Source organism: Phoxinus phoxinus (assembly GCF_949152265.1).
Source record: "Phoxinus phoxinus genome assembly, chromosome: 6".
Classification (NCBI taxonomy): domain Eukaryota; kingdom Metazoa; phylum Chordata; class Actinopteri; order Cypriniformes; family Leuciscidae; genus Phoxinus; species Phoxinus phoxinus.
Window position 1 is genome coordinate 114,171 of NC_136881.1, and position 17,941 is coordinate 132,111.

At 49.5% G+C, this 17,941-nt stretch overlaps 1 protein-coding gene across 1 annotated transcript in view; it reads left to right on the forward strand.

Moving 5' to 3' along the window:
• The window catches only part of hikeshi (heat shock protein nuclear import factor hikeshi), a 29,312-nt gene that overhangs the window by 8,972 nt on the left and 2,399 nt on the right, over window positions 1-17,941 (forward strand). Inside the window, exons 2-4 of the mRNA XM_079615015.1 lie at window positions 4,604-4,828; window positions 14,588-14,825; window positions 15,035-15,180. Of these exons, the coding sequence (XP_079471141.1) occupies window positions 4,799-4,828; window positions 14,588-14,825; window positions 15,035-15,180 (414 nt within the window). The 5' untranslated portion in view covers window positions 4,604-4,798. The remainder of the gene's footprint in view (window positions 1-4,603; window positions 4,829-14,587; window positions 14,826-15,034; window positions 15,181-17,941) is intronic.

Here is a 17,941-nt window from a genome sequence, read left to right on the forward strand (position 1 = left end):
CTGGTGATGCTGAAGACACACCGGTGATGCTGGAGACACACCGGTGATGCTGTAGACACTGGTGCTGCTGGAGACACACTGGTGATGCTGAAGACACACTGGTGATGCTGAAGACACACTGGTGATGCTGAAGACACACCGGTGATGCTGTAGACACTTGTGCTGCTGGAGACACTGGTGCTGCTGGAGACACACTGGTGCTGCTGGAGACACACTGGTGCTGCTGAAGACACACTGGTGCTGCTGAAGAGAGACTGGTGCTGCTGAAGACACACTGGTGATGCTGAAGACACACCGGTGATGCTGGAGGCACACCGGTGATGCTGAAGACACACCGGTGATGCTGTAGACACACTGGTGATGTTGAGGACACACTGGTGATGCTGAAGACACACTGGTGATGCTGAAGACACACTGGTGATGCTGAAGACACACTGGTGATGCTGAAGAAACACTGGTGATGCTGAAGACACACTGGTGCTGCTGGAGACACACTGGTGATGCTGAGGACACACTGGTGATGCTGAGGACACACTGGTGATGCTGAAGACACACTGGTGATGCTGAAGACACACTGGTGATGCTGAAGACACACTGGTGATGCTGAAGACACACTGGTGCTGCTGAAGACACACTGGTGCTGCTGGAGACACACTGGTGCTGCTGGAGACACACTGGTGCTGCTGAAGACACACTGGTGCTGCTGAAGACACACTGGTGATGCTGAAGACACACTGGTGCTGCTGGAGACACACTGGTGATGCTGAAGACACACTGGTGCTGCTGGAGACACACTGGTGCTGCTGAAGACACACTGGTGATGCTGAAGACACACTGGTGATGCTGAAGACACACTGGTGCTGCTGAAGACACACTGGTGATGCTGAAGACACACTGGTGCTGCTGAAGACACACTGGTGATGCTGAAGACACACTGGTGCTGCTGAAGACACACTGGTGCTGCTGAAGACACACTGGTGCTGCTGAAGACACACTGGTGCTGCTGAAGACACACTGGTGCTGCTGAAGACACACTGGTGCTGCTGAAGACACACTGGTGCTGCTGGAGACACACTGGTGCTGCTGAAGACACACTGGTGATGCTGAAGACACACTGGTGATGCTGAAGACACACTGGTGATGCTGAAGACACACTGGTGCTGCTGAAGACACACTGGTGATGCTGAAGACACACTGGTGATGCTGAAGACACACTGGTGATGCTGAAGACACACTGGTGCTGCTGAAGACACACTGGTGATGCTGAAGACACACTGGTGATGCTGAAGACACACTGGTGATGCTGAAGACACACTGGTGATGCTGAAGACACACTGGTGATGCTGAAGACACACTGGTGATGCTGAAGACACACTGGTGCTGCTGGAGACACACTGGTGATGTTGAGGACACACTGGTGATGCTGAAGACACACTGGTGATGCTGAAGACACACTGGTGATGCTGAAGACACACTGGTGATGCTGAAGAAACACTGGTGATGCTGAAGACACACTGGTGCTGCTGGAGACACACTGGTGATGCTGAGGACACACTGGTGATGCTGAGGACACACTGGTGATGCTGAAGACACACTGGTGATGCTGAAGACACACTGGTGATGCTGAAGACACACTGGTGATGCTGAAGACACACTGGTGCTGCTGAAGACACACTGGTGCTGCTGGAGACACACTGGTGCTGCTGGAGACACACTGGTGCTGCTGAAGACACACTGGTGCTGCTGAAGACACACTGGTGATGCTGAAGACACACTGGTGCTGCTGGAGACACACTGGTGATGCTGAAGACACACTGGTGCTGCTGGAGACACACTGGTGCTGCTGAAGACACACTGGTGATGCTGAAGACACACTGGTGATGCTGAAGACACACTGGTGCTGCTGAAGACACACTGGTGATGCTGAAGACACACTGGTGCTGCTGAAGACACACTGGTGATGCTGAAGACACACTGGTGCTGCTGAAGACACACTGGTGCTGCTGAAGACACACTGGTGCTGCTGAAGACACACTGGTGCTGCTGAAGACACACTGGTGCTGCTGAAGACACACTGGTGATGCTGAAGACACACTGGTGCTGCTGAAGACACACTGGTGCTGCTGGAGACACACTGGTGCTGCTGAAGACACACTGGTGATGCTGAAGACACACTGGTGATGCTGAAGACACACTGGTGATGCTGAAGACACACTGGTGCTGCTGAAGACACACTGGTGATGCTGAAGACACACTGGTGATGCTGAAGACACACTGGTGATGCTGAAGACACACTGGTGCTGCTGAAGACACACTGGTGATGCTGAAGACACACTGGTGATGCTGAAGACACACTGGTGATGCTGAAGACACACTGGTGATGCTGAAGACACACTGGTGATGCTGAAGACACACTGGTGATGCTGAAGACACACTGGTGATGCTGAAGACACACTGGTGCTGCTGAAGACACACTGGTGCTGCTGGAGACACACTGGTGCTGCTGGAGACACACTGGTGCTGCTGGAGACACACTGGTGATGCTGAAGACACACTGGTGATGCTGAAGACACACTGGTGATGCTGAAGACACACTGGTGCTGCTGAAGACACACTGGTGATGCTGGAGACACACTGGTGCTGCTGGAGACACACTGGTGCTGCTGGAGACACACTGGTGATGCTGAAGACACACTGGTGATGCTGAAGACACACTGGTGCTGCTGGAGACACACTGGTGCTGCTGGAGACACACTGGTGCTGCTGAAGACACACTGGTGCTGCTGAAGACACACTGGTGATGCTGAAGACACACTGGTGATGCTGAAGACACACTGGTGCTGCTGAAGACACACTGGTGCTGCTGAAGACACACTGGTGCTGCTGGAGACACACTGGTGCTGCTGGAGACACACTGGTGATGCTGAAGACACACTGGTGATGCTGAAGACACACTGGTGCTGAGTGTGTCTTCAGCTTCACCAGTGTGTCTTCAGTAGGGCTGAACGATATTCGATTTTAACATCGACATCGCGATGTGTGAGTGAGCGATAGTCACATCGCCGGAACATGCGATGTGAAGGGTAGTAGCACAGTAGCACCAGCGGGAGATATTACATGCGCTTCATGAGGCATGCGCGCGGTCTCTTGCTCTCTCTGCCGTGCACGCGCTGCGCGGTGTGTTAGCACAGTCTCTGTCTCGCGGCCGCGCTCGCTTTAGATTCCGGAGATTTTAACTAATTCGCGTGCATCAGTGAGCCGATATCAATATGCGGGAGACTCCCGGAACTTACGGTAGACTTGGGATGTCTGTATCTATAAGAATATCGGCATTAGAATTATTGATTTTTCATTAGGGTATTTTTTTGGTGCTCCCTCAGCACGTGATGCGCGTGGAGCGGCGGCGCTGACAGAGGCGGTAAAGCTGCTGTTTAAATGTGTTCGGCTTTTCTGTTTACAGAAACATGTTCTCTAATCTGTTCAGAAGATTTAATACAAAATATATTAAAGTTTTATATCATTTTGTTTATTTCATATGATTATGATGACCAACACCAACACAGTTTTACTTTGGCACTTTGGCTAAGAAAAGTTGACTTAAAAGATTGTGAACCAAAATGCTTAAGTTGTTTTATAAAAAATATATTTATTTTAAGTTATATTGTTGTAAACCAATCAGGGGGTTGGTGTAAAGCTGCTGTTTTATTAAAAAATGTGTTCTGCTTTTGTGTTTACAGAAATGTTCTAATTTTGGAATAAAATATTAAGTGACCTTTTTGTCACTTGTAATGAAGCTTGCTTATTAGTGAAATTATTCATATCATGGAATGGTAATTATTGTCTTTAGCCTGGAGTTATGGCTCTCAATATCGCAATATATATCGTTGGGGGGAAAAATATCGCAATGTAATTTTTTTCCAATATCGTGCAGCCCTACTCCACAGCATCACCAGTGTGTCTTCAGCATCACCAGTTCAGGAAGACCACGATGAAGACTTGAACCCTGAGGAAGAGCCTCATGTGTGATCTCTCTCTCTCTCTCACACACACACACACACACACACACACACACACACACACACACACACACACACACACACACACACACACACACACACACACACACACACACACACACACAGGAGTGATGAAGGGCTCTCCTCATCCTCAGTGCACCAGTCTCAGATCCCACACACACACACAAACACACACAAACACACACACACACACACACACACACACAGGAGTGATGAAGGGCTCTCCTCATCCTCAGTGCACCAGTCTCAGATCCCACACACACACACAAACACACAAACACACACACAAACACACACACACACACACACACACGGATCCTTCACAGCCCATAAACCGGATTTACTCTGATGACGTGATGTAAACACGCACGAGCTACAGCGAGATGTGGGCGGGGATTATGCAAATGTAGGAAGTCGTGACGTGTGAACTTCACGAAAATAGATTCGAATTACAAACGACTCGTTTGAGCGGTTCAGAGTCGACTCTTCTTTTGAGAAAAACGAACTTTATTTATGATGCACACCCCCACACAGCAACATTACACACTGCATGAGGTCATGTTCAGAAGTCCACAACAGGGCACTTTAAGGACGCGCGTGCGCGCTGGATCCTCCAATCAGCGAAGCGCTTTAGTGTTTTGTTTCCGGGTCAGAGGTTACAGCCTGTCAGCTGCGTCTGGAAGTTTCCAGCACTGAGTAACATGAGATATTAATGCTCGTGTCCGCGTGTGTGTCGGTGTGTGTGTGCAGCAGCGCTGGCGATGTTCGGGTGTTTAGTCGCGGGCAGACTGGTGAGAACATCATCATCATCATCATCATCATCACACACAGTAACGCGTCAGTCACATGATCAGCATAGCGCGTGTAATTCTGCTGATGGTGACGTTTATATGATTTCAGGATGACGTCAGATTAAGCTTTCATTATTACACATGCAGCTGTTTAATCATCAGAGGATGTTGATCTGGAGGTTAAGTGAAAACTCTGAAAAGTATGCTTAAGTATGCTAACCCTGAAATGAGGGAAACTCTGGGTTTTCCGGTTCAGAATGGGAGGTAAAGTTATCAAACCCGAGAAAGCAGAGTAAGTCAAGCCCGTTTCTGAAAGAGAGGTGACTTATACTCAGAGTCAGTTACCATGGTGACTTATACTCAGAGTCAGTTACCATGGTGACTTATACTCAGAGTCAGTTACCATGGTGACTTACTCCGTGAACCTAACCTGGTCGGGAGCAGGTATTCTCCGGTAAACCCAGAGTTTCCAGCGGTCTCCTGCCCTTGTAAAGAGGAAGCGGTGTTTAAACTCCTCATTCATTCTTTCTGTACATTTATTTATTGCTGTTTTTACTGTTGTTTTTTTAAAAAGATGAAGTCTATATAACTCCTTAACTGGCAGCTGAAAATACAGTAGATTAGAGTTACATCATGTAGTTCTAAACTAATTCTACAGAATTAAACTGTGGCATGTATGGAAGTAAATTAATGACAAATGTTTTTGAAACAAAAAGCCTGTTGAATTGCACTACTTGAAAAAAAAATGCATTGCATTAACCATGCTTGCATTTTAATGCATTGTATTTTAGGACTTGCATTTTTTTATTGCCTCAAATTCAACATGGTTAAATATTTAAGCTGTGAATATTTCAATTCAAAACATTTCAAACACATTTTCATTATTAAAAATTCAATAATCCATATTCACCTTTCATATTTCAATTCCAAAATATTCAAACGGTTTAAAAATACAACCTTTAATATTCAACAGGGAATTTTCAATCCATTTTATTTCGCTTTAAAAATTCGCTTCCTCAAATTCAGTGGTTAAAATTCGACAGTAAATTCAACATTGACATCCAGGAACTGCAGGAAAAGCAGTAGATTACCGAGCATAATCTCCACCTGCTGTTATTCAGCCTCACCAGCAGGGGGCGCAAGCGCGTGTTGTTGACGAAGACGAGAGCAACAGTTCATTCATAAAAACCCGTTTATAGAAATGTAAGTGTATTTGTGATTATTACAAGAGCTGTTTTTACAGCTGAGATTATAATGTTATTCCCCCGATGCTGATGTACAGATCAAATGTTACATTTGAAGTAGACATATATTTCTCTTGGTTGTTTAGTTGCCTTAACATTATATCACTGCGATGTGCTGCAGTAGCCTACTAGATATAATGTTATTCCCTCAATACTTCAGGATTCTATAGTCTGCAGTAGCCTATTTAATTATAATACATCAGATTTTATTTTAAATTACAGAAGAATTAAGAGTAATCCCTTTAATTAAATTACAATATTTAGATTACTTGGTAATTAATTACACCCAACACTGTATAACAGTAATTCCTCTTTTTGTCTGGCGCTGTTGCCATGGTTCCTCATAATATCTGCGCTCCATTGATAATGGCTTTTTATAGTTGTGGTGCACGCGCTCAACTCAGAGTCCGCCAACTTAAGAGTAGATGGAACTAACTACTGTCAGCTACAGGTCTGCTACCCGACCCGAGCCCGGCGGGTCCCGAAAAATGTGCGGGTTTCGGGTTAATGTTTAATGAACAGCCTCGGGCTCGGGTCGGGTTCGGGTTAATGTTTAATGAACAGCCTCGGGCTCGGGTCGGGTTCGGGTTAATGTTTAATGAACAGCCTCGGGCTCGGGTCGGGTTCGGGTTAATGTTTAATGAACAGCCTCGGGTTCGGGTCGGGTTCGGGTTAATGTTTAATGAACGGGCTCGGGCTCGGGTCGGGTTCGGGTTAATGTTTAATGAACAGCCTCGGGCTCGGGTCGGGTTCGGGTCGGGTTCGGGTTAATGTTTAATGAACAGCCTCGGGTCGGGTTCGGGTTAATGTTTAATGAACGGGTTCGGGTCGGGTTCGGGTTAATGTTTAATGAACAGCCTCGGGCTCGGGTCGGGTTCGGGTTAATGTTTAATGAACGGGCTCGGGTCGGGTTTCGGGTTAATGTTTAATGAACAGCCTCGGGCTCGGGTCGGGTTCGGGTTAATGTTTAATGAACAGCCTCGGGCTCGGGTCGGGTTCGGGTCGGGTTCGGGTTAATGTTTAATGAACGGGTTCGGGTCGGGTTCGGGTTAATGTTTAATGAACAGCCTCGGGTTCGGGTCGGGTTCGGGTTAATGTTTAATGAACGGGTTCGGGTCGGGTTCGGGTTAATGTTTAATGAACAGCCTCGGGCTCGGGTCGGGTTCGGGTTAATGTTTAATGAACAGCCTCGGGCTCGGGTCGGGTTCGGGTTAATGTTTAATGAACAGCCTCGGGCTCGGGTCGGGTTCGGGTTTAACTAAGAAAAGCTAAATAGGCTATATATAGTTTTAGTTATAAATAAATAAATAAAAATTTAATCATTTGTTTTATTTTATCATATTATTTATATCACAAAACTGTTTTGCGCATGTGCTGCCGCTCTCGCGCTGTTTCAGTCCCAATACAGACAGCAGACGACAACAAGCAGCCATGAGTCCGACAAAGCAAAATATTACTGAGGGAAACTTCCAAATGATGCCGGAATAGCTGCAATCTGGAAGCATTACGATCGTGTGGTTTCGACCAGTAGAGAGCCAGAGTACGTGCAGTGTAGAGCTTGCTGAGTACGTGCAGTGTAGAGCTTGCTGAGTACGTGCAGTGTAGAGCTTGCGGAGTACGTGCAGTGTAGAGCTTGCTGAGTACGTGCAGTGTAGAGCTTGCTGAGTACGTGCAGTGTAGAGCTTGCGGAGTACGTGCAGTGTAGAGCTTGCTGAGTACGTGCAGTGTAGAGCTTGCTGAGTACGTGCAGTGTAGAGCTTGCGGAGTACGTGCAGTGTAGAGCTTGCAGAGTACGTGCAGTGTAGAGCTTGCGGAGTACGTGCAGTGTAGAGCTTGCGGAGTACGTGCAGTGTAGAGCTTGCCGAGTACGTGCAGTGTAGAGCTTGCGGAGTACGTGCAGTGTAGAGCTTGCGGAGTACGTGCAGTGTAGAGCTTGCGGAGTACGTGCAGTGTAGAGCTTGCGGAGTACGTGCAGTGTAGAGCTTGCGGAGTACGTGCAGTGTAGAGCTTGCGGAGTACGTGCAGTGTAGAGCTTGCAGAGTACGTGCAGTGTAGAGCTTGCAGAGTACGTGCAGTGTAGAGCTTGCGGAGTACGTGCAGTGTAGAGCTTGCTGAGTACGTGCAGTGTAGAGCTTGCGGAGTACGTGCAGTGTAGAGCTTGCGGAGTACGTGCAGTGTAGAGCTTGCAGAGTACGTGCAGTGTAGAGCTTGCAGAGTACGTGCAGTGTAGAGCTTGCTGAGTACGTGCAGTGTAGAGCTTGCCGAGTACGTGCAGTGTAGAGCTTGCGGAGTACGTGCAGTGTAGAGCTTGCAGAGTACGTGCAGTGTAGAGCTTGCAGAGTACGTGCAGTGTAGAGCTTGCAGAGTACGTGCAGTGTAGAGCTTGCGGAGTACGTGCAGTGTAGAGCTTGCGGAGTACGTGCAGTGTAGAGCTTGCAGAGTACGTGCAGTGTAGAGCTTGCAGAGTACGTGCAGTGTAGAGCTTGCTGAGTACGTGCAGTGTAGAGCTTGCAGAGTACGTGCAGTGTAGAGCTTGCAGAGTACGTGCAGTGTAGAGCTTGCTGAGTACGTGCAGTGTAGAGCTTGCGGAGTACGTGCAGTGTAGAGCTTGCAGAGTACGTGCAGTGTAGAGCTTGCAGAGTACGTGCAGTGTAGAGCTTGCAGAGTACGTGCAGTGTAGAGCTTGCGGAGTACGTGCAGTGTAGAGCTTGCGGAGTACGTGCAGTGTAGAGCTTGCAGAGTACGTGCAGTGTAGAGCTTGCAGAGTACGTGCAGTGTAGAGCTTGCTGAGTACGTGCAGTGTAGAGCTTGCGGAGTACGTGCAGTGTAGAGCTTGCTGAGTACGTGCAGTGTAGAGCTTGCTGAGTACGTGCAGTGTAGAGCTTGCTGAGTACGTGCAGTGTAGAGCTTGCGGAGTACGTGCAGTGTAGAGCTTGCGGAGTACGTGCAGTGTAGAGCTTGCTGAGTACGTGCAGTGTAGAGCTTGCGGAGTACGTGCAGTGTAGAGCTTGCAGAGTACGTGCAGTGTAGAGCTTGCGGAGTACGTGCAGTGTAGAGCTTGCAGAGTACGTGCAGTGTAGAGCTTGCTGAGTACGTGCAGTGTAGAGCTTGCTGAGTACGTGCAGTGTAGAGCTTGCAGAGTACGTGCAGTGTAGAGCTTGCAGAGTACGTGCAGTGTAGAGCTTGCTGAGTACGTGCAGTGTAGAGCTTGCAGAGTACGTGCAGTGTAGAGCTTGCGGAGTACGTGCAGTGTAGAGCTTGCAGAGTACGTGCAGTGTAGAGCTTGCAGAGTACGTGCAGTGTAGAGCTTGCTGAGTACGTGCAGTGTAGAGCTTGCAGAGTACGTGCAGTGTAGAGCTTGCTGAGTACGTGCAGTGTAGAGCTTGCAGAGTACGTGCAGTGTAGAGCTTGCGGAGTACGTGCAGTGTAGAGCTTGCAGAGTACGTGCAGTGTAGAGCTTGCTGAGTACGTGCAGTGTAGAGCTTGCTGAGTACGTGCAGTGTAGAGCTTGCAGAGTACGTGCAGTGTAGAGCTTGCAGAGTACGTGCAGTGTAGAGCTTGCAGAGTACGTGCAGTGTAGAGCTTGCAGAGTACGTGCAGTGTAGAGCTTGCAGAGTACGTGCAGTGTAGAGCTTGCTGAGTACGTGCAGTGTAGAGCTTGCAGAGTACGTGCAGTGTAGAGCTTGCGGAGTACGTGCAGTGTAGAGCTTGCGGAGTACGTGCAGTGTAGAGCTTGCGGAGTACGTGCAGTGTAGAGCTTGCGGAGTACGTGCAGTGTAGAGCTTGCGGAGTACGTGCAGTGTAGAGCTTGCTGAGTACGTGCAGTGTAGAGCTTGCTGAGTACGTGCAGTGTAGAGCTTGCAGAGTACGTGCAGTGTAGAGCTTGCAGAGTACGTGCAGTGTAGAGCTTGCGGAGTACGTGCAGTGTAGAGCTTGCTGAGTACGTGCAGTGTAGAGCTTGCGGAGTACGTGCAGTGTAGAGCTTGCGGAGTACGTGCAGTGTAGAGCTTGCGGAGTACGTGCAGTGTAGAGCTTGCAGAGTACGTGCAGTGTAGAGCTTGCTGAGTACGTGCAGTGTAGAGCTTGCTGAGTACGTGCAGTGTAGAGCTTGCTGAGTACGTGCAGTGTAGAGCTTGCAGAGTACGTGCAGTGTAGAGCTTGCAGAGTACGTGCAGTGTAGAGCTTGCGGAGTACGTGCAGTGTAGAGCTTGCTGAGTACGTGCAGTGTAGAGCTTGCGGAGTACGTGCAGTGTAGAGCTTGCGGAGTACGTGCAGTGTAGAGCTTGCGGAGTACGTGCAGTGTAGAGCTTGCTGAGTACGTGCAGTGTAGAGCTTGCGGAGTACGTGCAGTGTAGAGCTTGCGGAGTACGTGCAGTGTAGAGCTTGCGGAGTACGTGCAGTGTAGAGCTTGCTGAGTACGTGCAGTGTAGAGCTTGCAGAGTACGTGCAGTGTAGAGCTTGCAGAGTACGTGCAGTGTAGAGCTTGCAGAGTACGTGCAGTGTAGAGCTTGCAGAGTACGTGCAGTGTAGAGCTTGCAGAGTACGTGCAGTGTAGAGCTTGCGGAGTACGTGCAGTGTAGAGCTTGCAGAGTACGTGCAGTGTAGAGCTTGCTGAGTACGTGCAGTGTAGAGCTTGCGGAGTACGTGCAGTGTAGAGCTTGCGGAGTACGTGCAGTGTAGAGCTTGCTGAGTACGTGCAGTGTAGAGCTTGCTGAGTACGTGCAGTGTAGAGCTTGCGGAGTACGTGCAGTGTAGAGCTTGCAGAGTACGTGCAGTGTAGAGCTTGCGGAGTACGTGCAGTGTAGAGCTTGCAGAGTACGTGCAGTGTAGAGCTTGCGGAGTACGTGCAGTGTAGAGCTTGCGGAGTACGTGCAGTGTAGAGCTTGCGGAGTACGTGCAGTGTAGAGCTTGCGGAGTACGTGCAGTGTAGAGCTTGCGGAGTACGTGCAGTGTAGAGCTTGCGGAGTACGTGCAGTGTAGAGCTTGCAGAGTACGTGCAGTGTAGAGCTTGCTGAGTACGTGCAGTGTAGAGCTTGCTGAGTACGTGCAGTGTAGAGCTTGCTGAGTACGTGCAGTGTAGAGCTTGCAGAGTACGTGCAGTGTAGAGCTTGCAGAGTACGTGCAGTGTAGAGCTTGCGGAGTACGTGCAGTGTAGAGCTTGCTGAGTACGTGCAGTGTAGAGCTTGCGGAGTACGTGCAGTGTAGAGCTTGCGGAGTACGTGCAGTGTAGAGCTTGCGGAGTACGTGCAGTGTAGAGCTTGCTGAGTACGTGCAGTGTAGAGCTTGCGGAGTACGTGCAGTGTAGAGCTTGCGGAGTACGTGCAGTGTAGAGCTTGCGGAGTACGTGCAGTGTAGAGCTTGCTGAGTACGTGCAGTGTAGAGCTTGCAGAGTACGTGCAGTGTAGAGCTTGCAGAGTACGTGCAGTGTAGAGCTTGCAGAGTACGTGCAGTGTAGAGCTTGCAGAGTACGTGCAGTGTAGAGCTTGCAGAGTACGTGCAGTGTAGAGCTTGCGGAGTACGTGCAGTGTAGAGCTTGCAGAGTACGTGCAGTGTAGAGCTTGCTGAGTACGTGCAGTGTAGAGCTTGCGGAGTACGTGCAGTGTAGAGCTTGCGGAGTACGTGCAGTGTAGAGCTTGCTGAGTACGTGCAGTGTAGAGCTTGCTGAGTACGTGCAGTGTAGAGCTTGCGGAGTACGTGCAGTGTAGAGCTTGCAGAGTACGTGCAGTGTAGAGCTTGCGGAGTACGTGCAGTGTAGAGCTTGCAGAGTACGTGCAGTGTAGAGCTTGCGGAGTACGTGCAGTGTAGAGCTTGCAGAGTACGTGCAGTGTAGAGCTTGCGGAGTACGTGCAGTGTAGAGCTTGCGGAGTACGTGCAGTGTAGAGCTTGCGGAGTACGTGCAGTGTAGAGCTTGCAGAGTACGTGCAGTGTAGAGCTTGCAGAGTACGTGCAGTGTAGAGCTTGCGGAGTACGTGCAGTGTAGAGCTTGCAGAGTACGTGCAGTGTAGAGCTTGCGGAGTACGTGCAGTGTAGAGCTTGCGGAGTACGTGCAGTGTAGAGCTTGCGGAGTACGTGCAGTGTAGAGCTTGCAGAGTACGTGCAGTGTAGAGCTTGCTGAGTACGTGCAGTGTAGAGCTTGCGGAGTACGTGCAGTGTAGAGCTTGCGGAGTACGTGCAGTGTAGAGCTTGCGGAGTACGTGCAGTGTAGAGCTTGCGGAGTACGTGCAGTGTAGAGCTTGCGGAGTACGTGCAGTGTAGAGCTTGCGGAGTACGTGCAGTGTAGAGCTTGCGGAGTACGTGCAGTGTAGAGCTTGCAGAGTATTTGCAGTGTAGAGCTTGCGAGTACGTGCAGTGTAGAGCTTGCGGAGTACGTGCAGTGTAGAGCTTGCGGAGTACGTGCAGTGTAGAGCTTGCAGAGTACGTGCAGTGTAGAGCTTGCGGAGTACGTGCAGTGTAGAGCTTGCAGAGTACGTGCAGTGTAGAGCTTGCGGAGTACGTGCAGTGTAGAGCTTGCGGAGTACGTGCAGTGTAGAGCTTGCAGAGTACGTGCAGTGTAGAGCTTGCGGAGTACGTGCAGTGTAGAGCTTGCAGAGTACGTGCAGTGTAGAGCTTGCCGAGTACGTGCAGTGTAGAGCTTGCGGAGTACGTGCAGTGTAGAGCTTGCGGAGTACGTGCAGTGTAGAGCTTGCGGAGTACGTGCAGTGTAGAGCTTGCGGAGTACGTGCAGTGTAGAGCTTGCAGAGTACGTGCAGTGTAGAGCTTGCAGAGTACGTGCAGTGTAGAGCTTGCAGAGTACGTGCAGTGTAGAGCTTGCAGAGTACGTGCAGTGTAGAGCTTGCAGAGTACGTGCAGTGTAGAGCTTGCAGAGTACGTGCAGTGTAGAGCTTGCAGAGTACGTGCAGTGTAGAGCTTGCTGAGTACGTGCAGTGTAGAGCTTGCGGAGTACGTGCAGTGTAGAGCTTGCGGAGTACGTGCAGTGTAGAGCTTGCGGAGTACGTGCAGTGTAGAGCTTGCAGAGTACGTGCAGTGTAGAGCTTGCGGAGTACGTGCAGTGTAGAGCTTGCAGAGTACGTGCAGTGTAGAGCTTGCAGAGTACGTGCAGTGTAGAGCTTGCGGAGTACGTGCAGTGTAGAGCTTGCGGAGTACGTGCAGTGTAGAGCTTGCAGAGTACGTGCAGTGTAGAGCTTGCAGAGTACGTGCAGTGTAGAGCTTGCAGAGTACGTGCAGTGTAGAGCTTGCAGAGTACGTGCAGTGTAGAGCTTGCTGAGTACGTGCAGTGTAGAGCTTGCGGAGTACGTGCAGTGTAGAGCTTGCGGAGTACGTGCAGTGTAGAGCTTGCGGAGTACGTGCAGTGTAGAGCTTGCGGAGTACGTGCAGTGTAGAGCTTGCGGAGTACGTGCAGTGTAGAGCTTGCGGAGTACGTGCAGTGTAGAGCTTGCGGAGTACGTGCAGTGTAGAGCTTGCCGAGTACGTGCAGTGTAGAGCTTGCCGAGTACGTGCAGTGTAGAGCTTGCCGAGTACGTGCAGTGTAGAGCTTGCCGGGTACGTGCAGTGTAGAGCTTGCAGAGTACGTGCAGTGTAGAGCTTGCAGAGTACGTGCAGTGTAGAGCTTGCAGAGTACGTGCAGTGTAGAGCTTGCCGAGTACGTGCAGTGTAGAGCTTGCAGAGTACGTGCAGTGTAGAGCTTGCCGAGTACGTGCAGTGTAGAGCTTGCCGAGTACGTGCAGTGTAGAGCTTGCCGAGTACGTGCAGTGTAGAGCTTGCAGAGTACGTGCAGTGTAGAGCTTGCAGAGCTGTGGCGTATGACCGCATAAAGACCGGAGCATCTTCACGTTTGTCCTCTCACTGCTGTGCTGATAGCGCCGCTGCGCAGACATGTGTTTGTTTAATATGTCAAGCAATCATTAAATACAACATAGCATATTGCAAACATGGTATTTGCTGTGAGAAACAGAATGGACCTCGGCTTCGGGTCGGGTTCGGGCTTAATATGTAAATGTAATTGTCGGGTCGGGCCGGGTCGGGTTAAATGATCGCGGGTACGGGCTTCAGTTTAAAGCCCGTGCAGACCTCTAGTGTCAGCTGTTCTGCAACAGGCCCTGATCTGATCCGATCTGATGTGGTTTCTCACTGATTATCTGGTCTTGCTCTGATCTTGATCTGATCTTGATCTGGTTTTGATCTGATCTTGATCTGGTTTTGGTCTGGTCTTGATCTGGTTTTGCTCTGGTCTTGATCTGATCTTGATCTGGTTTTGATCTGATCTTGATCTGGTTTTGGTCTGGTCTTGATCTGGTTTTGCTCTGGTCTTGATCTGATCTTGATCTGGTTTTTGCTCTGATCTTGATCTGATCTTCCTCTGGTTTCGCTCTGGTCTTGATCTGGTTTTGCTCTGGTCTTGATCTGATCTTGATCTGGTTTTTGCTCTGATCTTGATCTGATCTTCCTCTGGTTTCGCTCTGGTCTTGATCTGGTTTTGCTCTAGTCTTGATCTGATCTTCCTTTTGGTGTGTTCCAGGTCCAGACGGACGCGCAGCAGGTCTCCTCTGATAAGTTCGTGTTCGACCTGCCGGACTGCGAGCGAGTGCATCACCTGGTGGTGTTCCTGCTGGGCACGGTGCCCTTCCCGGCGGGCATGGGCGGCGCCGTGTACTTCTCCTTCCCGGACCCTGCGCTTGGGCCGGTCTGGCAGCTCCTGGGCTTCATCACCAACGACAAGCCCAGCGCCATATTCAAGATCTCCGGGCTGAAAGCTGGTGAGCCTTTTGTGTAAAACCACTTTAAATCACTTGACATACACATGCAGATTTATCACAGAAGAAGATCACGCTGCAGAATATCAGACAGTCTAAAAACTAGCAAATCTGTTCCCTGTGAAACCTGCCCGTAATCAGCCGTCTAAGACTGTGTGTGTGTGTGTGTGTGTGTGTGTGTGTGTGTGTGTGTGTGTGTGTGTGTGTTCCAGGCGAGGGCGGTGCGCACCCGTTCGGGATGATGGCCGGTTCTCAGTCAGTCGCTCAGGTCGGAGTCTCTGTTGAATCTCTGGATCTTCTCGCTCAACAAACACCAGTTTCTCATTCAGCAGTCTCAGCCGTCGACTCCTTCACACAGGTAACACTCTCAGCCGTCGACTCCTTCACACAGGTAACACTCTCAGCCGTCGACTCCTTCACACAGGTAACACTCTCAGTCTAACCCTTCACATGACCCTTCCAGCGTACACCCAGTATGGAACGAAGGCAGCGACAATGGAAGGCGTTGAGGCGATGTTCGCGCCTCCTGTATGTTGTCTCATGTCTATAGTAAGGTGCTAAGTACACATGCATGGTATACACGGACTCTGAGGAGCAATGAGAGGTTCTTGTTGTGCCAGACACGCTTGCTCAATTTTCCAAACAATTTTCCAAACATTGACGATGCCTTCCCATGCGCATGTCAAGCTCTGCGTCAAGGTTATTGTTGTCTGATACTGTGGAGCCCAGGTAGGGGAATTAGTCTACCACAGATAGACGTGTTGTTAGTAGTGGTGTCAACAATAATCGATTCGGCGATGCATCGCAATGCGGGATATGCACGATTCAGCATCGATGCGGCAAAGTGCCATAATCGATTATGTCACTGTTTATTTTCTGGCCTTGAGTTGGACAATAAAGTTGTGAAGTTTATTACTTCCGTGGGCATAACAACAACAACAATCAAGACGGCTGAGGCGGAGGGAGATGACCGCGATAGACGGGTAATTAAAAACGCACCCAAAGCTTGGAAAAGCGGACATCTGGGCACATTTCGATTCTACGAAGTTAATGGGAAACTTAACAAGACGAGGCTGAACACAGGAGCGCAGCTTCGCGGCTGAGACACGAATAGACTATTATTAACTTAAAGCTTTACTCTTAAACACAAAAGGCACGTCCATTTTAATAAAAAAAAGATATTTTTTAAACAAACCAGATCAAGAGCAAAAACGAAATAAAGTGCATAACTGAAAAATAAAGCATAGGCTCAAAACTAATACAAACAGTGGCACAGCGTGAGTGCGCGCATTGGGCTCCAATAATATGTTCCCGTCTTCTAAAAAAAAATGCTGCCGATGTCTTTGTTGACATGGTAGAGGAGGACTGACTATGAATTAAACGGTCTCTCAATTAAATAAATAATATTCAGCAAACCTTAGTAGCCTACTTTCTTCAATCTGACTGTCTCTCTTCTCCAGTGGGTTGGGATAATCCAAAAGAAGTGAAAACAAGGGGGGTGTTCTGAAGACAGACTGTTACCTGTGAAACAGGGGTGCTCTGAAAACACCCCCATTAGCAATTAGTGCTTTCCACCTGATGAAATGAACGCACAAAATGAATGAAATGAATGCGGCAAAACTGATGAAATGAACGCGGCAAAAAATCGACCAATCAGAATTTTGGTCAAGCCAGAACGTATCGACCAACAATCGACTAATAGACTGGGAGATTACAGCCCTAGAAAGCAGTGATTTATGTTTTCTTTTTCAGGTTTGAAAATGCCATATACAATACCCTGTACCATTCAATTTTATTTTGTTTAATGACATTTATGTCAAAGATACAGCAGTGATAATGGTAGTGATAATACACACATATAGCAGCCAATAAAATCTGTTGTTCAATATATGACTGCTTGTATTGCCTCATGACTGATGAAAAATTTGCCTTGTTGTGTGCAGTAGAATTTTGATGCATCGCAATGCATCGTAGAATCGAATTGAATCGAATCGTTACCTGGTGAATCGTAATCGAATCGAATTGTGAGGGCAGTGCCAATGCACACCCCTAGTTGTTAGTGTGGGTTAGTGTGGGTCAGGTTAGGGTTGGGGTTAGTGTGTACTGCAGGTCAGGGTTGGGGTTAGTGTGGGTCAGGTTAGGGTTGGGGTTAGTGTGTACTGCAGGTCAGGGTTGGGGTTAGTGTGTACTGCAGGTCAGGGTTGGGGTTAGTGTGTACTGCAGGTCAGGGTTTGGGGTTAGTGTGTACTGCAGGTCAGGGTTGGGGTTAGTGTGTACTGCAGGTCAGGGTTGGGGTTAGTGTGTACTGCAGGTCAGGGTTGGGGTTAGTGTGTACTGCAGGTCAGGTTTGGGGTTAGTGTGTACTGCAGGTCAGGGTTTGGGGTTAGTGTGTACTGCAGGTCAGGTTTGGGGTTAGTGTGGGTCAGGTTAGGGTTGGGGTTAGTGTGTACTGCAGGTCAGGGTTGGGGTTAGTGTGTACTGCAGGTCAGGGTTGGGGTTAGTGTGTACTGCAGGTCAGGTTTGGGGTTAGTGTGTACTGCAGGTCAGGGTTGGGGTTAGTGTGTACTGCAGGTCAGGGTTGGGGTTAGTGTGTACTGCAGGTCAGGGTTTGGGGTTAGTGTGTACTGCAGGTCAGGTTTGGGGTTAGTGTGTACTGCAGGTCAGGTTTGGGGTTAGTGTGTACTGCAGGTCAGGTTTGGGGTTAGTGTGTACTGCAGGTCAGGTTTGGGGTTAGTGTGTACTGCAGGTCAGGTTTGGGGTTAGTGTGTACTGCAGGTCAGGTTTGGGGTTAGTGTGTACTGCAGGTCAGGTTTGGGGTTAGTGTGTACTGCAGGTCAGGGTTGGGGTTAGTGTGTACTGCAGGTCAGGGTTGGGGTTAGTGTGTACTGCAGGTCAGGGTTGGGGTTAGTGTGTACTGCAGGTCAGGTTTGGGGTTAGTGTGTACTGCAGGTCAGGTTTGGGGTTAGTGTGTACTGCAGGTCAGGTTTGGGGTTAGTGTGTACTGCAGGTCAGGTTTGGGGTTAGTGTGTACTGCAGGTCAGGGTTGGGGTTAGTGTGTACTGCAGGTCAGGGTTGGGGTTAGTGTGTAGTGCAGGTCAGGGTTGGGGTTAGTGTGTACT